Below are 21,968 nucleotides of genomic sequence, written 5' to 3' on the forward strand. Positions count from 1 at the left end.
GGAAGAATAGGCAGATGATTATCCAGAACACACCATCTTTAGAAATATCACCAGCTGAGCAGAAAAGAAGTTGAAGAAAACATTGACTGCACCGGGCAATAGTGCCTGAATATCACACCTTGAAATGGGGTGCCTACTCTGTAAAGTACGCAATGGACAATGTCAAGGTCTCTCAGTTGGACACTGGTAGTGATTAATTCGGAAGGCAGGGTCTTCATGAAAGAGTTCAAAGCCATTCAGGTAGGAGGTATGCTCTTTATTTCGGATCACCGAAACAATATCGATAGCAAAAATATAGACCTACAAAAATATCGAGTAAAAAATATAGAATGGCAAAATATCGACTTCCTATCTACAAATAGGTAAGTAAAAAAATATCGAATCAAAAATATCGTTGTAAAAAATATAGATAGTCAAAAAATTTAATTTTTTAAACAGTTAAAAGTAATTTAAAATTTATGAAATAATAAATATAACAAACTTAAACATACTTGGTAATTAACTCTGTACGCGCATGTCCATACCTAATAAAGCGGTGGGGAAAAGCTTGTTTCTTCTGAAGTGCCAAATCCCCAAAGGAGCTTGGAGCTATATATATATATATATATATATATATATATATATATATGTACGTTGTTACAATGCATGCTTTTACAACGCATGCCTTTACGACGCACGTTTTACAACGCAAGTCGTTACAACAACTTATGTTGGGGGGAGCTGAATAGTGAATAGTATATATTACTATTCCAACTCCAGTCCCCGTGGATAGCGTAGCAGTAAAAATTACTATTCCCACTCCAGTGAGTGCAACAGTAGGGAAAGCGTTGGATAGCGGGAGGGTAAAAATTACTTTTCCCACTCCAGAGAGTGCAACAGTAGGGAAAGCGTTGGATAGCGTAGGGGTAAAAATTACTATTCCCACTCCAGTGAGTGCAACAGTAAGGAAAGCGTTGGATAGCGTAGTGGTAAAAATTAATATTCCCACTCCAGAAAGAGCAACAGTAGGGAAAGCGTTGGATAGCGTAGGGGTAAAAATTACTATTCCCACTCCAGAGAGTGCAACAGTAGGGTAAGCATTGGATAGCGTAGAGGTAAAAATGACTATTCCCACTCCAGAGAGTGCAACAGTAGGGAAAACGTTGGTTGGCATAGGGGTAAAACTTACTATTCCCACTTCAGAGAGTGCAACAGAAGGGTAAGTGTTGGATAGCGTAGAGGTAAAAATTACTATTCCCACTCCAGTGAGTGCAACAGTAGGGAAAGCGTTGGATAGCATAGGGGTAAAAATTACTATTCCCACTCCAGAGAGTGCAACAGTACGGAAAGAGTTGGATAGCGTAGAGGTAAAAATTACTATTCCCACTCCAGAAAGTGCAACAATAGGGAAAGGGTTGGATAGCGTAGGGGTAAAAATTACTATTCCCACTCCAGCGAGTGCAACAGTAGGGTAAGCATTGGATAGCGTGGAGGTAAAAATTACTATTCCCACTCCAGTGAGGGCAACAATAGGGAAAGCGTAGGATAGCATAGGGGTAAAAATGACTATTCCCACTCCAGAGAGTGCAACAGTAAGGTAAGCGTTGGATAGCATAGAGGTAAAAATTACTATTCCCACTCCAGTGAGTGCAACAGTAGGGAAAGCGTTGGATAGCGTAGGGGTAAAAATTACTATTCCCACTCCAGTGAGGGCAACAATAGGGAAAGCGTTGGATAGCGTAGGAGTAAAAATTACTATTCCCACTCCAGAGAGTGCAAAAGTAGGGTAAGCGTTGGATAGCTTAGGGGAAAAAATTGCTATTCCCACTCCAGTGAGTGCAACAGTAGGGAAAGCGTTAGATAGCAGGAAGGTAGAAATTACTATTCCCACTCCAAATAGAGCAACAGTAGGAAAAGTAAATACTTCATATATAATTACAAATAAATTAAATATTAATAGCAATTACAAATTAATTACAATTAATTCCCAATTTAAGATATTATAATAATTATTCAATTAAAAATAATAAAATTAATGTAATTACAAAAAATAATTACCTATTAATACAAAATATTTGCCAATAACAATACATTATTAAAAAAATTAAAAATAATTAACAATGAATTCAAAATAAATACCAATTTATATATTAACAAACTTAATTATTTACAATTAAGTGACTTCCCACCCAATTCCCCTATAAACCCACAACCCACTACAAAAATTAAATACATAAAATTAACATAATTATCAATTAATCAATTAATAAAAATTAATTACCATTTATATATTAATTAATTACCAATTATAAATTAATTAACAATTATTTTTAAATAAATACCAATAAAAAAATTAAAATATATTTAATGAATTATAATTCAATTACTTCCCACCCTATTCCCCTAAAAACCCACAACCCACTTCAGAAACTAAATGTATAAAATTAACATAATTATCAATTAATAAAAATTAACTACAAATTATATTTTAATTAATTGCCAATTAAACATTAATTAACAATTAATTGTAAATAAATACCAATAAATTAAAATATTTAATTATAATTTAATTACTTCCCACCCTATTCCCCTATAAACCCACAACCCACTCCAGAAAATAAATAAATAAAATTAACATAATTATCAATTATTCAATTAATAAATATTAATTACCGATTACATTTTAATTAATATTAATTCTACATAAATACCAATAAATTAAAATATTTAATTAAATATAATTAAATTACTTCCCACCATATTCCCCTATAAACCTACAACCCGCTCCAGAATTATATTACGCAAACATTAATACCATAAATGACTTATTTACCTAAAATTCGATATTTTTGTTGTCTATATTCTATCCATCGATATTTTTGTTGTCTATATTCTGTCCATTCTATATTTTTGAGTCGATATTATTGTCATTCTATTCGATATTTTTGTAGTCTATATCCTGTCTTATCTATATTCTGTCTACTCGATATTTTAAACTCGATATTTAACTACCTCAATATTTTTGTTGTCGATATTATGTCTGTATACCCTTTATTTCATGTTAGGATACAGCAACAGTAGGCAGGTCCTGTCAGGGTTCATCCTCCCTCCAACTACCTGTCTCCTATCTTCTATTACACACCCTACACCAACATAATATTATATCATTCCCTCTCAGCATTTCATACACCAGCCTAGACATACTGTGAACGGGAACATACAGGATACCACAGGTATCCAGTGATTTTAGTACAGGAGAAACACGTGCTTGGTACTATTATTATAAGAATATACGGCTGCTGCATTTCACAGTCAATGCAAATGTTTTGCGAGGTATTTTGGTTAACCCATGTAAATGTTAGTAGTGAGTCAATACTGACAAGCGATGATATTTCCCCTACTGTATGTGGAAACGTTAGCAAAACATCCTTCACAACACACAAAATAGAAACAGCTAGATCGAGTGACAGCTGCTACTAGTATGATCACTTTCATCTTGAGGTTGCTGAAGATGCCTCAATATTATTATTTATAACAGCATTGGCCATATGCCCATTGGAGAAAGCCAGCTTTCCAGGAATCGACCTGGAACCTCACAATCAATATCTCCTTCTGGAGAAATTCATTCTTAGTTGGGTACAGGCAGTCCAGTTATCAACTGCTCAGAGGCAAATGAAGACATTATTTCAAGATATTCCCTAATAGGTTTAATTTTAAACAATACTGGGGGTATTCACCATCAGTGCAGAATGTAACTCAAATGAAAGGTTCAGCCTAAGCAGGGAGAGCACAGAATATTATACCCTGAGGCAAGAAGGCAGGAAGCAAAAGATGGGAAATGGCAAGGACTTTTGCTTTGTGCAACAAGAAAGAAGGAATCAATTCAAGTGCTACTTGGCAGATTCCAATTTATTCTAACAGCAGAACAATTTAATTGTAGGTTGTGTCTTGTGGGAGACAAATAGAGTATGTATGCCAAAAGACCAGAATACATCTAAACAACACTAAGCGGATGGTGGTCAAAACAGGAGAAAAAGTGCTTGTACTCTTTCTCTTGGCAGATAGAAAGCTGCAGGGTAGTCGGCGGGGTCTCTCCTCATCGCTAAAGATCATTTCAGACACCTACCAAATATCTCCACTCCATCGAAGGCGACCAGAACAGTTCAAGCACGTTAATCAGTTAAAGAAATGGGATGACCATTTGAAGTACCTCCAGACTCAGTGACTTTACCTCCTAATTTTTCTGTGGCAATTCTCGCTAAAATGTGGATTACACCTTGTTGTGCTTATCACCAGAATGTTCTGTTCCAATGGGCTACAACTGAAACCCAAGCCTAGAAAAAGATCTCAGTCATTTACACGGTCTATTTTCAAACTTGTTCAGTAAAACCATCTAAAAAATCTTTAACACAATATCAGATTCTGACAGAACCCCGTAACGTGATATGACAAAGACCTGACAAGATGTCATAGAACAAAACGTCCAGAGAGTGTTAGTAGAACACATAATCGAATCATTCTGAGATGTTCACATTGTTTTAATTCTGAAACCAGACGATTTAATGAGAGTATGTTTAGACTTTAAATTAGCAAATTACCTCACCCAATTAAACCATTATCCTGTGACCTGGGTAGACGGATTAATAGAAATACTAGGCAATGCCCGGTTCCTTGATAGAATCAATTTAAGCAATGGGTATTAGCAGTTTCCCCTTACACTTCACAATAGCAAAAGGGAAGTTTTACTACTTTTTCGGGAACTTACTTTCATTATTGGGCACCAGCTACAGTTCAAAAGTTGCAGTATGCTCTACAACGAACCAGTGTACAATACACTTATGTGTACCTTGATGACATCATCATTTACAGCTCTGACTGGGCCACACATTTTGTACATTTGAAACATTTTATTTCCATCCACATTGATAAACCAGGATTAAATGCCAATCCCAAGAATAGACATCACTGAAGTCCAGTAATTGGCTGAACCCTGCACAATGCAATGGGTTCATCAACACTCACATAGATAAAACACAGGCTAGGCAGTACTTCCCTTCCCAAATACTAAGAAAGCTTTAAGGTCATTTTAAAACTGATTCGGAACTATGCATGATTCATACATCATTATGTAGAGAATGCAGTATCCTTAGAGTGTCTCCTAAAGAAATGGTCCCATTTATTCTACCACCTTCTTTCCTTCTTGCAAACAGACACTTTAGGGTTGGTTTGGGTACCGTACTATCTCAGCGAGAAACCAGCAACGAAGAACACCCTCCCTTGTATGTTATTAGAAATGTACTACCCAAAGAAACTCATAATTCACCTATAGAGAAGGAATGCTTGGCAATAAAATGGCCTTTTGGTACCCCATTATATTATTTGCTGGGTTGTCATTTTGGTTTGTACCCAAATTCTTCACTCCATTATTCAAATCAACTTATATATGATAATTTGAGGTGAGATGGGTAGGAAGTGGAGAAGCAAGTACTTTGGTGATCCACAAGAGGATGAACATTAGAAGGAGGAGGAGAGCAGAGAGAGATGAAGTGTAGAGAGATCTAGAAGAGAAGGTGGAGCAACATTGAATTGGAGAAAGTGGAAACAGCACAGTGAGCAGGAGATGATGAGTGGAGCAGAACCAGAAATTCCCACTTTCAGCTCAGAACACAATAATCCCTTGTAGAGAGGTACTGAATCCTCGTCAACTATGGTCTCAAAAGTAGGACATGGTCTGACGCCAGTGGTCTTCAGTTTCACTCAAGTGGTGGTTGATGCACAGGGGTGGTACATTAGGGATGGGAAGGCTAATGATAAGTTTGATATGATTATGATAAAATTGCATTCATTTATTTTTTATATTTCACGCCATGCTCTTACATGCTCATGATATAGATATTTCATTTTAAGGCATAACCTGAGGAGATATAGGTTTTTGGTGCATTCGCTTGTCTACCACTTCTGTTATATCTAGGAATGCATAAAAAGCCATGAATGTTGCATGGGAACACCCACGCAATGTCCATGGAAATGCTTCCCTGGTGCAGAGTAATACAATGCAGCAATTTACACTGCGTTACATTACTAAAGATTTGTGTAGCCACTCAGTGCTTCATTAATCTCGTTTTTTTTTTTTTCAAAACCGTGTTTATTAAGAGTTCAATCAAGAGTCAGGACAGCCCTCCACAGTCAGGAGGAGACTGTCAACAACACAGACAGAGAAAGGCATGGTAATGAACTCAGAGTTTTATGGAAACAAAAGGGGCACGCCCCTAAACCCCCCCAGCCCACCCATTCCCAACAGCATCCCCCAACTCCCCTTCCGACTACCCACCCCTTATCCCACCCTAACCCAGTGCACGTGATCGCTAGTCAGCAACAGGAGACGGAAGCAATGTCAGAGTTGGCTAGTAGCCTAGGGCCCGGGGTCCGCATCAAGGGCCAGCACATCATCAATGTCAGCTGGGGGATCGAGGTCCAGATCCCTGTAGTCCGCCCACCGCTTCCAGATCTTATAGTGTTTCCGGGGGCACCCCCTGGCCTCAAACACGGGTAATTCTAAACCCATCAGGTAGTCCAACCCTGCCTTCCACGCACTCAGGGGGGGGGCACGTTCGCACTTCCATGCTTGGGCCAGGTCACGCTTAGCCACCACGAGCCCCAACAGCAGTAGGTGGCGCTTGTAAATGTTACCCCCAACATTTTCCAGAATATGAAGGAGACCCAGCCTAGGGGTACGGGGAACATCCCACCCCAGCACTTCCGACAGGCAGTCCCACACACCCGCCCAGAATCGGGTCAGCCTCTCACAGGACCACACGGTATGGAAAAGTGTCCCCCTCTCAGCACCACACCTCAGACACTCAGGGGTAGCTATGAGGCCCGCACGCCACAGCCGCTCCCTAGTATAATAGGCCCTATGGAGGTATTTAAATTGAATGAACCGAAGACGGACGGCTATAGCTGCACACCGAGGAGATTCGAGGGCCTCCCGCCAATCGTCCTCATCCAAGGGGCCAACATCACTCTCCCAGGAGGCCTTCAAGGACGAAAGGGAGGGGGAGCAGCTGACGACCAGGGATCGGTATATCTGAGAGACTTTCTTGTCGCCCAGGTCGCCCATAAACAATTTAGCCTCAATAGGACTAAAGTCGGGGAGCTGTTCCAACCCCACTAGGCTGGGGCCAAGGGCATGCCGGAACTGAAGATAGCGAAAGAATTGGGACCTGGACAAATTATACTCGGAGCTAAGGTCCTGAAAGGACTTAAGCGTGGTTCCGTTGAGGACATTACCGAGGGACGAAATCCCGATCGCGTCCCAGCCGCCGAACCCGGACAAGGAGGCCAGCTCTGGTAGTAGACCGTTATGCCACAGTGGCGTCTCGGCCGTCAGCCTGCCCCACCACCCCATGCGGCGCAGAGCCTGCCGCCAGATCGCGAAGACCACCTGAGTGACCCTTGGCAAGGCCCTCCTCCGCCTGGCCGAGTACAGCAGAGTGTGGAGAGTGGCACCGCCCATCAAGGAGTGCTCCAGTGCATAGGCCGGATCGCTACGATCCCCATACCACCACTCGTTGAGCACTAGAAGATGGGAGGCCTGGTAATACGATAGCAGATCAGCGGACGCCAAGCCGCCACAGTAGGTAGAGAGGAAGCAGGTACGCAGTGCCACCCTAGAGGCACCCCCGGCCCACAGAAATCTGCCCAGCACCGAGTTGACACCACGGAACCACTGCGGGTCTATTTTATACGGGTGATTCTGTAGTTGGTAGAGGAGCCGAGGCAGGGCCACCATTTTGAAAATAGCCGACCGGCCATAGATATTGAGGGGCATACGCGTCCAGGTCTTAACATCAACCTGGACCCTGTCCCACACCGGCTGGATGTTACGATCCCATGCCACAGCAGGCGAGGCCGAGAGGTGTACGCCCAGGTACTTCATGCCGTCGACCGCCACCTGAAGAGGCGCAGCCCACTGGCAACTCACCGAGGCACCCCCCAGAATCCACAGGGTAGACTTGCGAGGGTTGAGAAAGAGCCCCGACGCCTGGCCGAACTCCCGCATTATGTCAAGAACACGGGGTCCTGTACGGTGTAAATCGGTCATGAAAAAGAGCACGTCGTCCGCATATAGAGCAATGCGGTCCGAGTGGCCCGACCCCCACACAAAGCCCCGGTAAAGCGCGTCCTGGCGCACTCGGGCGGCCATGGGTTCCATGGCCAGCGCGAAAAGGTACGGGGAGAGGGGGCACCCCTGACGAGTGCCCCTGGCCACGGGGAATCGCGCGGAAATTGCCCCAGAGACGCGCACAGAAGCGGTGACACCGGTATAGAGTAGCTTTACATAGGAGACGAAAACCGGACCCAGGTTCAGAAGTGGCAGGAGGGTAAGGAGGTAGGCCCAGCTGACCGAGTCAAAGGCACTATCTATGTCAGCCAACAACAGCGCCGCCTGGTCCCCAGTCGTCCCAATCGCGTCAATCGCCGCCTGCGCCCGCCGAATGTTGTGTCGCGTCGCCCGGTGCGGCATGAATCCCGCCTGATCCGGGTGGACAAGGGCCGATATGTGGGGAAGCAGGCGATTCGCAAGCGCCTTGGCCAGGAGTTTGGCTTCAAAATTAATAAGGGAGATGGGTCGGTAGGACTCGCGGCGCTCGGGGGGTCTGCCCGGCTTTTGAAACACCACAATCTCGGCGTGGCGCCAGTCCGGGGGAAGGCTACCCCGCTCCCGAGCCAGTTCCAGAGCCCGCCTGTAATGCGGCCCAAGCTGCAGGTGGAATTTCCGGTAAAATTCACTGGGGAACCCACTAGGCCCAGGTGCTTTACCCGTATTGAGTTGACCCAGCGCGTCACCCAATTCCTCAGCTGTCAGGGGGAGATCCAGGGCATCGCGGACCTCGTCAGGTACCGCCTGCGGGCGAACCGCCGCGAGGTAAGCCGCAATGCCATCGGGGGAGAGGCTCTCACGAGGGGCATACTGACGCTCGTAGTAGCGCGCGAAGCTCGCAGCAAGGATCGAGGGGTCTGTTATTGCCACCCCCGCGCCGTCGACCAGCCCCGGTAAAGTGATCGGCTGAAAAGTCTGCTGACACAACCGGTGGAGCATGGTGCAGGACTTGTCGCCCCACTGGTACACCCTACTACGCGTAGCCAGCCACGCTTGGCGGGCCTCGTCCAACAAGACCGAGGAGTAAGACCGTTGTGCTTGTAACAGCAGCCGCAACGTCATATCATCGGCCGCCTCCCTGTGTCGTGCCTCACGCCTTTCCACACTCTCCGCCGCAGTGGCGATACTTTCCTGTCTGGTCCGGCGGGCAGATGCGCACCAGGCAATATCGACAGCCCTCATGGCGGGTTTCATGGCTTCCCACACTGTCACTGCATCAACTTCCTCCGTCAGATTGTCCCGCCAGTAGTGGGCAATCGCGCCGCGCAAGTGCCGAGAGTAGCCCGGTTGCTGCAGGTGCCATGTAGACATCCGCCACCTGAATGGTTGGCGCGCCTTGCAAAGGTCAATTTGAACCGCCACCGGGGAGTGGTCGGACAGCCCGCGAGGTCGGATCGCCGCCCCCATTACTCTATCCAGGAAAGTCCCCGGTACAAATACACAGTCTAAGCGTGAAAGGGAGCCATGCACAGCAGACACATAGGTGTATTCTCGTCTCTCTGCATGAAGGTGTCTCCACACATCCACCCATCCAAGGCCATCAATCATTGCACTCAGCTTCGTAGGCGAGGCCGCAGCCGCGACCCCCTGCCTCCTCTGCCTGTCCAGAGCCACATCCAACACGTCGTTCCAGTCGCCACCAATTACCGCCAGAGAACGGGGAAGTTCGGCCCACAGGGTAAACAGTCGCTCCGCAAGGGCCCACTGCAGCGGGGGAGGGGCATACACACTACCAAGGATTACGGGCTCCACACCAATCTTCCCTTGCACAAACACAAACCGGCCCTGCGGATCAAGCCACTGACGCTCATGGGTATAAGCTAGTCGTTTATGAACCAGGATGGCTACCCCCCTCGAGCCCCTGGCAAACCCCGCATGAAACACCTGGTGGAAGCCAAACCTCTGTAGGCTCAGAGCCTTCGTACCCAGCATGTGCGTTTCCTGGAGGAGGAGCACGTCAGCCAGGTCCCTTTTTGCCCAGCGGAGCACAGCCCCCCGTTTGATCTTGTCCAGGAGCCCCCGGACATTCCAACTCAGTACACGCATGAGAGCAGTAGATGGCACAAGTCGTGGGGCGTCAGCCATTGTCCCAATGGGTCCGTGTCCACAATCCCCGCAACCCAACCCAAACTCCCAGCCCACCAGCCGCCGACCGCATACGAAACACGTGCATCCCACAGAACACATTCCCAACCCCCGCTACCCCACTAGTCCCAACCCAACCCCCCAACAACCTAACACCCCAGAGCCCCCCTCCCCCACCCCAATACCTCAATAAACAATGAAGCATCTGTCGCGGTATACGGTACTTCAGACCCAAAACACAGCGTCTAAAGCCAGTCATACCAATGGATCCCAACTAGACTCCCTTTAAAACCCTAACCAGGCACACTCCCAGAACCACCCCCCAACCCCATCCGGAGGAGGCAGCCCATAAAGTGCACCCCGAACCCACTCCAGGGAAACAGCAACATCAGTAGTAAGGCACCACAAACCAAGGGGTGTCGGACCGCAAGCGTCCACACCCCCACCAGGAAAGGAGTCAATACTGCACCAGTCAACGGCTGCTCCATCGGCCAGAGTTCAGCAGCCACGGGGTAGAGACATCGACGAGAGGCCGCCAGCAGGTAGCCCTGGCCTGCGACAATCCTGAGTCTTCGCCAGGCTATTCTGTGTCAGGTTGTGTGTCCCCCAGCAAGGGATCCCGGGACAGGGACCTCCGTCGGGAGCGGGATTTGCGATGGCGTTTCCCCTTGGCAGGCGGGTCGCTCCGGTCCGTCGAGGAGCCACGTGGCGACCCGGAGTGCAACCCCGGCTGGACGTGCGGGCGAATCCTGACAGTTTCATCAGTGCAAGTGAAGACGGCCTCTGGTGTATCGAAGAAGAGAGTCTTTGAGTTGAAGACCACCCTGAGGCGAGCCGGATATAGTAGCGAATACTGGATCTTGAGACCTCGCAACTTGGCCTTCGCCTCCAGAAAGGAATGCCTCTGCTGGTGGACCAGTTTGGTGTAATCAGGGAATATCATAATCTTGTGGTTGTCATAGAGCAGCGTGTCCTTGAGCCGCGCTTCCCGGAGGATGACATCCCTGTCGTGAAAGTTAAGGAGCCTTGCAATGATCGGGCGAGGTCGCTCTCCAACTGGCGGTTTCTGCGTCAAGGTGCGATGCGCGCGCTCCACCACAAAGCAGCTCGACAGGGCGTCCGGGGGCAGCCAGCTCTCCAGCCACCGAGACAGGAAGACATCCATGGGCCCTTTCTCACAGTCCTCCGGAAAGCCAACAAAGCGCAGGTTGTTCCGTCGCGCCCGCCCCTCGGCATCTTCCACCCGCAGTGCCAGGCCTCGTTGAGTCTGTTCCATGTCGGCAATCTTCTTCTTAAGGACGCCAACATCCCCCTCAACTGTCGTGACCCTGGTCTCCGTCTCCATTATGCGAGCGACTGCGTTGCGGAGGTCCTGGCGCAGAAGCATCACATCGGTTCCCACCGCTCCAATCTTCGCATCTAACATATCACGGGACTGATTGATGGCTGTCAGCAGTGCCGCGTTGTCTGGTCCAGTACTCTGACCCCCACTAGCCGCTCCAGCACTTCCACCGGGGCCGGTAAATTTGTCGATTGGCCCAGACTTTGTGGCGGCCGTGCCCCTGGTCATGGCGGCGGCGGCAGAGGCGACCCACCAGTAGCACGCACCTGTAGGGGGGTCGCACCGCTCGAGGGTCCCCCACTCAGGCCCCAGCCGGGGCGGCCGAAGCACACCAGTCCACTCAGGATCTCGCCGTCGCCGAGCCGTTGGTCACAGGGAGGGACTCAAGTCGTGCAGCCTCGCCAGATCCCAGCGCATGGAAGCCTCTCCCCAGGTGTCCGACTCCTCCGATCTATGCCAGTGGGACCAGCGAGCCCCTATGTCCACTGGGGCACAATGTCCTGCACTTGCTCCCGTGCAGTTCGGCAGTCCCCACAGCGGGCCACACCGATCTCACCGGCACCCCCGGCTCGTCACGGGCACTGGCCGCCCCCGCCCGACTCAGTCCACGAGGGCGGAGGGTGCAGCGCGCACCGACGGCCCGGCACCGCGGTCGGCCGCCGTGAAGAGCGCCGTGTCCGCCGGCAGCAGAATGCGCCAAAGGATGTAGGGCGCTGCAGGCGCCAACAGCGGAGGGTCCCAGGATCAAAGGGTCCACGAGGCGCGGGGGTCGCCAAACTCGAGGCCCCGGCTCCGCCGAAGCAGGAAGGCCGCAGCTCCACCAGGGCACCCACAGAGGCACGGGCCCCCACCGCTGGCAGTGTGGGGGGAGATATGGCACTCCTCAATGGGCCGCCGGTAGTGGGTAGCCCCGGAGCGCCGTCTGGAAGCAGCGCCGTCCGCCCCGGGTCCGGCCCGGGCACGCCAAAATTGAGGCCCCGGCCTGTCCGGCGGGCACCAGGCCGCTCGCTTCACCCACTCGCCTCTTCGCGCCAGATGGACTCCGCGCTTCGTGTCAGGCACCGGACGGCTCCCAGCGATGTCCGCTCAGGTCTCCTCGGTCGTGGCACACTCCGTAGGGTTCAGGGACCAGGATAATGCCAGGATAAGTGTCGGGCCGGCGGGAGCTCTAGCAAGCCACGTCCGCCATGATCGCCCGCTAAGCCACGCCCCCCATTAATCTCGTTTTTAATTTGTGTCACTTTTACACCATGCTGTGTGGTGCAAGAGTGACGCAAGGGGCTCAGAAATATGGCCCTGAATGAGCACTGATCAATCTACATATTCTAAGATGAGAAAAGTTAACTGTCATGTTGGCTTTGCCAGTGCTAAAAATAAGATTGAGGGAATGGCCCCTGCTGTGAATCAGGCTTTACAGTCTTTGCTTTAAGTCTATTTTAAAACATTGTTAACTAAGGCCGAGGGTGCATTGGGAAGGGAGTCATCATCCCAGACATTGAAGATACCAAAGAGAGTTGGAGAGGAAAAGCCAGTTAACTAACTAAAAATGTTGCAACTTGTGCTACATGATCAGCACGATCATTGAAAAAATTGGGATCTGCATGAGGGCAACATGAGATAAGAAGGAAGGGGTATATTATCAAGAACGGCGAAACAAATTATTGCCGCTTTAGCGGCAGGAAACTGCCTCTAAAGCGGTGATAATGGGCTTGATAATATGCTCTTGTGAACTCCCTTAGCAGCCCAGGTTCTGGTGTTAACCTGGGCTGCTATAGGAATTCACATGGGCATATTATCAAGCCCATTATCGCCGCTTTAGCAGTTTCCTGCCTCTAAAGGGGTGATAATTTTAACGCCGTTTCTTGATAATATGTCCCAAAGTCTTTACTTGACCAGTCATTTCTTAGCTATAACTGATGAGTCGCTCATTCCAAGGGATTTCGACTGGCCACAATTATTGGTAACCTAAACCTCAGTAATGAAAACAATACGAAGAATATCACGGTGGTTTGAGTCGATATAGCCCAGTGTTTCAGAGACAGGTGGAAATTGATTAATACACATTACAGAGACTTGTGTTTAGGTGATCCACTGTAAAGGAGGTGTGGTAAATTAACTAAAGCTGCCTCATGAGGTGAGAAAGTTTTGTGATGCAAGAGAAAATGTAATCTGGTTACCAAGAAATTATGGGAGGTATTGTGAAGCTGTAATAGCTAATGTGTTCTGTAGAGCCAGAAGTTTCTTAGCTGTAGAAGTAATATTAAACTGATATGAACAGATACTACATTTGATCGTAGCTGAAAAGGCAGAGAAGCGAAGGGTGTAGGGGCAACATGGTGTGTTATTGTACCATCCAGGTGCAGACATGGTTTTTTGTTTTTTTGGCAGACTGCTGGCACACTCTCTGCAGGCATTCACGCCATTACACTTGATAAAAAGTTGCTTTAGCCATTGATGTAATAATGTGACCCTGTGAGTGGCTGTCCTACCAGAAGTACTGTTGAAGTTATACAAAAGAAATTCACAACAAAAAAGCCTCAATGTCCTGTCTATAACAGACTACTGTCTTGGAAGTAAAACACCCATTGCATGTTGGCTTTAGATGACTTTTCCCTGGACCTAACTCAATTAGGTAGTCAATTTTCTCAAACTTGATCCGGAGCGCAATGTTCAATAACTGAGATATTATAAAGCTGTATTTTATTCAATGGAACAAAAACATTAAAACGATTCAACCTACCCCCATCTCACCATGCTATCAGCCACATGACTACTCCCACTGCAGTACCCCCGACCCTCAAATTGCCCAAAACTAAACATAACATTTGTCTTAAAGACATTTCCTCATCCCTCTCTAACTGCTATGCCTCTTCAATCAGTCACACTTCTGATTCAGTCTCGTGGTCAGAACTTTACATGCACGCCAACAAAAAAACACCTAATTGGGTTTTGATGGAGTCCTGGGTTATCTGTCATGAATTCTGAGATGCTGTCTGGTAGTTATGAAAGTTATGACTAGTTGAATGGTTGAAATCGAATTTAAACTGATTTGAAGTTTGTGGAACAGAGGTCTTACCTGTACACCACTGAACGGTAGCCACGAAATATGATCAATTATTGTGATCGCTTGTAGATTGGAATATAGCAGTTTAATTTGGAGTCAGATTTGCCAATGTCATTGAGCACTGTGTCCTTGTTTAAGAAACGCTGACAACAAGTCATCATGGGCTTTTTGATGAAAAGGAAAGTAGAGGGACGAAGTAAGAGAAGTCATAAGGCAAGGGACCCTCCATAGTTGAATGTATTGTGTGATGACTATGTGATATAAAGTGTGATTTTTGCGGTAAGACTGACTATAGAAAATGATGTTCATGTTAAGGTAGCCATAGTTAATATAGGGCTCAGTTTTAAAGACTCACACAGCCACAAAAACGTACTTTTGTCCGCTGTGTACTTTCTCTCATTTCAGCAGCCAAGATGCTGTAGTTTGTGTTAATTAGATTGTTACAATGTTTTGGTGTCTGTGAGATGTGAGATGTGTGTGTACTATAGAGAGTGGCTAGTGAAGATCAACAACTGTGACTGGGGTAAGCTGACATGAGGTATCATTCTGTTACAAGATATCTCTTGAAGATCGTGAAGTAGAAAATGGCTGGGAAGAAGCGTGAAGCCTTGTTATTGGGCAAAGCTCTATCCTGATTGGTCTTCTCTCCCAGAGAACCATGGGGATTGTTGCATATGCTTGAAAATTGTATCATTTAATTATGCATTGCTGAGCCAGTCAGAATCAATGCCCCTTTCAACCCTCTTGAGATCCAACGCCTTACTTTGCTCCAGCTCAAAAGAGATGGACTCCTGAGCAAATCCATTCTCACTTACCAGACTAAGGCCCATATTATGAGTACGGCAGCCCATAGAACCGCCGTACACGTGGTGGAAGTCCAGCGACCTCCACGCTGCCGGAACACCTGCTGTATTACGACTATGGTAGTCGGACCACCACAAGATCGCTGGCACCGCTGGGATCAGGGCTCCCGCTGGGCCGGCAGTCTTTCACTGGCAGGAATATGTTGGCGGTGCTGCAGCCGGCACCACCAAGCAAATTCTAAGTTGCCATTTCACCGCCCTTTTCAAGGCAGCAAACCAGCCATGAAAAGGGTGGCAGAATGGCAGCATTAGGGGCCCCCTGCTGGATTTGGGCTTGAATGTGCATGCGGGGGGCACAAGTAGCTCCCGAGATTTGCACCCCGCCTACCTGCACGTTGTGGCATGTGTGCCGCATGGTCTGGCATGTGTGCCACACCGTGCAGAAAGGTGCAGTCGGCGCTCTACATGATAGACTCCTCTATGAGCCTAGCAGACCGCCGCCATCAGACTGCTGCAGGACCACCCACCAGGCCAGGATTTAACTCCTAATCTCACGGGTGTTCACACCACAGCTTTGGCGGTTCTACAGTTGACAGCGCATTGCATCGTCCCCTGTAGGACAGCCAAAGTCGTATTAAGGCCCGGAATCTTTCTATTTGCTATTTTGAATAGCTCTGAATTAACTTGATCCATGTGTCTATAGGATGATAATCGATGTAAAACTGGTTGAATAATTTGAGTTTGTGGTAATCTGCTACAAAACCTTGATGATTTGTAAATCTCTGTTATTCTTTTGAAGCCTAATATGCTTCGCTTTTATTGATGTATTGCTGATTTGTCAATGGGAAACCTCAGACGGTGCTAAAGATTCATCTGCAGCTTGTACTTGAATTTGCAACAGTGTCTTGCAAGGTGCAAATCCATTCTCCTCCGCAACAACAGTGACAACCAAGAAGGATTGAAGTGAAGAGGATGAAAGCAGCAGACTAACTGCCCTGCATCTGAAGGTCATCCAATAGAGACAGAAGAGGTCAGATTACATTAATTTCCCATTGAGTGGAATGGGCATATAAAGGGAACATAAACTCTTTTTTTCTATGCATATACTATTCATAATGGCAGGAGGAACCTTAAAAGATCAGAAGCCAGTCCTCTATTACATCATTACTTTACAATAAATGTCCACCATAATATGTCAGGCGGCACCCCTGCACCTAACAAGTTGATATGACATCATAGTGTTTTAAAGCCATTGAGTCTTGAAGCATCCTCTGTCCTCAAGTAAGATGAAAGAGGCATCCGACTCCTTCCATGCCCTGTCTGTAATACCTATTAGACAGGCGCAAAGTTGCCATCAGCGCAATGTGTCTGGGCATGGCCTAGTTAAAATGAGTTGCGGACTTTGCCTAGATTTATACCACAGATGTAGGCATCTGAATAAAAAGGTACTTGTTGCACGCAATAACAGTGCACCATCCACCATTTGAGTCACAACTCACCAAGTTAGAGTGTGCACATTTCTTTTTCTGGCAGAAGCATACAGTTTCACTTTTTCAGAGCTGTTCCCGTTGTAAAGCAGGACCATCCTCCCCGGCTGCAATGCTACCATAATCCAGCACCATGAGAGGCTCTATTTTTGAGAAGGGTAGTAGACCATCTCAAAATTGTCTAGCAAGTAATTATCTACAAATTAAAGTTATTCAGCAATGATTGTTGAATACCTCAGGTTGTGTAACAATAAAAAATAGATGTAGGTGTACAATTTTCATGTTACCGGAGCCATACTAAAAGATAAAATAAGCATTTGCAAATAAAGATTCTAAAAAGCCAAACAAAGCAAGAAGGAGTGACTAGAATTAGGCAATGGTAATGAATGGAAAAATGGACAGTTCAGCCCTTCATGTTACCTGTGCCTAAGCTTGGTTTCTAAACAGGGTAATGGCTGACATTTTCCATTAAAGGACTCAAAATGCAAGCCAGGACTTTGCCAAGGATTTTTTTAAAGTCTCTTTGTGTTTTTGCACAGTGCTCACAGATGCCTCTATTTTGCTTAAGATAAAGCTACTGTCACTGGCTGGGCTGCCAGCAGGGTCACAGAAATTATGTAGCAGGGGAGGAGCAAATTACGTGGCAGGGTTGACTCAATTATTTGGCAAGAACAGGCAAATGATGTGGCATATTGCAGCACATTTTGTGATAGTATAACTTCATTATTTTGTCATTTTCACACATGGGAGCACAGTCTGGGCAAATATTTAATCTCATTAGTGCCAGTTTAAACATCAGAAACAGCAATAAGCAACTGAAAGATCACCATTCAATCTTTGTGAAGGCCGTTCCAATGCGTGGTAACACGAGTCACCGGGTTTTTAGTAATTCTCCCGTTTGAGCTAGAAACCTTTTTTTTTAAACTATAGATTATGCAGCATGGCAGATAATGGATTATATGGCAAATGCAGCAGATCCATTATTATGCAGAAATGTTGCAGCCCCAGAATCACATAATTTCAGTGGCGGTGGCTACCAGTAACACCTTAAACGGACTAGACAACTTCCTGATTTTCTGAGTTTGTCCCCTGCTTAGAACAATATGGTTTGCCTGGTAGAGGGGGTCCAGATTCCTACACAAAGATAACTGGATTCAAATTTGTGACCTATAGGTTGCAAATAGGTCTTAAAAGCCAGTGTCTGATGTCAGGCTTCTAATTTCAACTACTGGGGTATTATAGTTATGAACAATAGACCTCTAATGACCAGTGGTGGCTCCTCCATGAGGGCGTCGCCCCCCTGCGTTCTCGCAGTGCGAGAAGGCAGAAATATAAAATGGTAAAACTACCATTTTATGTTTCTGCTTCTCACACTGCGAGAACGCAGAAGTGCCTGGAGGGCCTGGTTGTGGGCTGGCAGGTGGGTGGTCCTGCTCGAGGGCAGGGGGTGTGGCTTACCCACTGTTGTGGGTACTGACTGTTTGGTCAGCCCCAGGGCCGAACAAAGCAGTCATGCGCACTCCCCCTTTTTTTCTATGTAGGCTGCATGCAGCCTACATAGAGAAAATGGCCCGGCTGGGGCGCTCTCTGCTACGCCTTACCAGTCACAACATTGGCTTAGGGAAGGGGAGGGAGTTTGCCGTGCCTTACCAATCACAACATTGGCTATGGGGAGGGGAGGGAGGCTGCCGTGCCTTACCAATCACAACATTGGCTTATGGGAGGGGAGGGAGGCTGCCGAGGCAAAACGGGGCCAGGAGCAGTGGCAGGCAGGAGCTGAGGCGGCGGCGCTGCTTATCCGGAGGTCGAGGAAGGTACGTTTTTTATTTTAATTACTGTCTCCCCCCACCCGCTCGACCCTTCCCAACCACCTTGCTTGCCGGCCGTGGTCGTGACTGAACATAAGCCTTCTTGACAGTGTACCTGCTTCCCAGCAAGAAATGTAAATGTGCGCGCCAACTGCTCAATCTGCAACGGTAAAGGGTGCCAAGTTTGGATGTGTGTTGTCTTTGGTTTTTATTTGTTACACCTTTCTGCTTTCTTCTCTCCCTCTGTTCATGGGTGCCAGCATGTGTATAGTTTCTGTTTGTGGGTCCTTGTTTTCGTCCGTGGAATTTGGCACAAACCGGGCACATGTATATTTAAATACAAAAATGAAAACTGAGCAGTTTAGGGCCTTCTGTCTTTCTGCAGGATTATGTAAAAGTCTGTCAACTGTCTCCCATAATAGACTGGGAAATTCAACAACTTTAGGATTAGAAAGGCATACAGTGCATAAATAGGTTTTGTGTTTTTCTGCCCAAATAGATAAAAATATGCCTGGCGTCTATTATAAGCAATAGGGCTGGACCGAGATTTGTAAAGTGTTCAGCCGAAGCGGACAGTTTTGGAGTACACCTTACCTTGACAGGTGGCTTGCTCCTAGACAGCCAGATGCAGGAAGTTAAGAGTGACAACTGAATAACTTTTCCTGGCTCTTACCAAACCATGCGGTGGATGGACAAGCAAACAGGGAGAGGCAGACTCCAGCGGCGAGAAGCGGCAGAAGCATCATGTTGGCGCTGGCCAGAGCACTGTGAACTCTCTCTGCCTTCTCCCTCTTAGATGTCACATTCCTTCTTCCCTTTGGAAGGTGGGTTGCTGACTGGTGCACTATTTGTGGTAGGGGTCACGGGTGAGGTGGGACAGGTAAATGGGCGCTCGTCTTCAAACCGTGGCTGGGCTGGAAGCCAGTATTTGGCTGATTGATGGAATCACTTGAAGGTACACGTTTATTCCTTATCAGATGTATTTGTAAGGGACCTAAAACTATAACGTAAAGTGTGAGCTTTTTAAGATGGTTACCAAAAAAACAGGGTTTCCTGAAGACACACATTTATTCTTTTTGAGGGGTATTGTAAGGGAGCTACCGTCTAAGCTTGTGAAGTGTGTGCTTTTAAAAGAACGTGGCATTATAAATAAAACTGCACTTACTGAGTGCAGTCTGCAGAAAATCAATATTTTGGAAACACTTTTTATCTTAAAACTTTTTGTGTATTCTGTAGCACCCTATTTTATACTGTGTGTAATGCAAGTTCGAAGCCTGTTATGAAGTTCTGTGGTTATACTGAATAAGTAGTTACCCACGTATTATCATGAGAGAGCACTAGTCTGAGAAAAAAATGTATAAGTGCACCATATTTACAAGCACGTAGTTAGTTAACATATACCTTGCACCAGAGTGTCTTATATTCAGTAGTGAAATGTATAGAGTGTTCAGGTAGGGTAACAATAATCATAGCAGTGTGAGACTAATGTAGAAATGTTGGAATGAATATGAAAGCCTCACGTTCTCATTTTAAAGGAATCATGTAAGAGTTAAGTGGAACCTTGCAAACCAGTTCAATTGTGTAGGCCTCATGGCAATTCACAGAAAATCTAAACGTGCTGCTAAAATAATGTGAGGTGGGGTTAACGTGGTTCTTCCAAAATGTATTATCGAATTTAGTATTGAAATATATGCTTTATAGATGTGTTGCTTTAAGAAACGTATGTTAGTTAAGAATGCTGTTTAAATCAAGTTAAATGTTTTCAGAGTGCAGGGACCCGCTTCATGTAAATCAAGTAGGCTCGAACTGATAGTGATGTTCCTTTGATCTGTAATGTGCTCGTTAGAGAAGAAGTCGAGAGGCGCCAAGTACTGTGCTTTCCATATGCTTTACGACCTATAGATATGGTGGAGCCTGGAATTTGAGGCCCACTGTAGGATGGCCTGTATGCAGGTGCGAGGGGTCGAAATGAATGGAGCTTTGTTCAGTGGCGCTTGGCGCAGGCCTGTAGGAGTCTTCAGGAATTTCAGGGGTTATCGGCGCACTGAAGAAGAAGCCTGGGAACCAAGGTCAACTTTAACGAGGGTCTTGAAGAGTACCATCATGGAGTTTACCGCGCAAAGATGTACCACGTGAGGGGCGTCCCAAGGGGCGTTCCTGTCGGAAATGTGATTTTGTATTAGGGAAAGCGACCCGGGAGGAGAGGAGAGCAGATGATTTTGGGAGCCTAAGGAAGCGGATGGGTAGGCAGATAGGCTGATCAGGAGAGACCCATTATCAGAGAAGAGACAAAGAGAAGTGCGTGATCTTCTTAGGAAGTCACCACGGCTGACACCTTTGGGGGGGGGGTAAAAATCTTGTTAAGTAGGGATGTCACTTAGTCTAGTGGAGGGACAGACTAACTTGAATTTTCTTTTTTGTAATGACTCTTAGGTTGCAACTTATATCGATCCTTGCAAACCTAATGATCTTTGAACTTGTACTCATTATTCTGTTTTGTAGACTCAGATTATTCAAAGAATTTATGTTCATAGTGATACCAGTTTACCTTTTGAATCTCATCTTAAGAAGTTTGTATCTTCAGTTATCTTTGGTTTTATATTAAATTTTCAAAACTTAATCCTGGTCAGTGGTCATTTAGAGTGGTGTAAGTTCTTAATTGATTGACTTATTGTTAGATTGCCTTTTACTCAATGACAGGTACCAACGATCCAGTCGACTTGGTTTGGGATCTGGTAAGGTAACTAGTAACCAGTAATCCCGCGTTAACAATCATATGAAATCTCTTTATGGATGTCATAAGTACACTTTCACAATTGCGTTGGTAACCTTCTTGCTTTCTCACATTTGCTTGAAAATGAAACTTTTGCCCGCTCTTTTTTTAAAATGTTCTCAGTTGTTTGCCACATTGCACTCAGCCGCAACATTTACGCCCCCACCACGTTTAAATGTCACCAGCTGCCACTGCTAATGATTATTATTGGCTTACCTTGTTCTCGAGGAATCCATGTCCAGGACTAACTTTGCTAGGTGCTTCCTCTGTTTTTGGATGTTGGGTATCTCCACCTGAAGGATCCAAGGAAGAAGATAATATGTGAATAACTTGACACTGTCAACCAAAGAGATTTGGTAAGATGCAATGAAAAACTTTACAACAGTAAAATACTGGTGGAGCCCATCAAATGTAAAACAGATCACTGTCCTTTTAAGGCTTAGGGGACAACAAAGACTCTCTG

At 46.5% G+C, this 21,968-nt stretch overlaps 1 protein-coding gene across 2 annotated transcripts in view; it reads right to left on the reverse strand.

Moving 5' to 3' along the window:
* ARHGAP44 (Rho GTPase activating protein 44) overlaps positions 1 to 21,968 on the reverse strand; it is a 607,050-nt gene that overhangs the window by 183,484 nt on the left and 401,598 nt on the right. For both annotated transcript variants that reach the window (XM_078650855.1, XM_078650856.1), the window contains exon 6: positions 21,722 to 21,798. In XM_078650855.1, the coding sequence (XP_078506981.1) occupies positions 21,722 to 21,798 (77 nt within the window). The remainder of the gene's footprint in view (positions 1 to 21,721; positions 21,799 to 21,968) is intronic.

This window comes from Lissotriton helveticus, chromosome 7 (genome assembly GCF_964261635.1).
Source record: "Lissotriton helveticus chromosome 7, aLisHel1.1, whole genome shotgun sequence".
NCBI classification, from domain to species: Eukaryota; Metazoa; Chordata; class Amphibia; order Caudata; family Salamandridae; genus Lissotriton; species Lissotriton helveticus.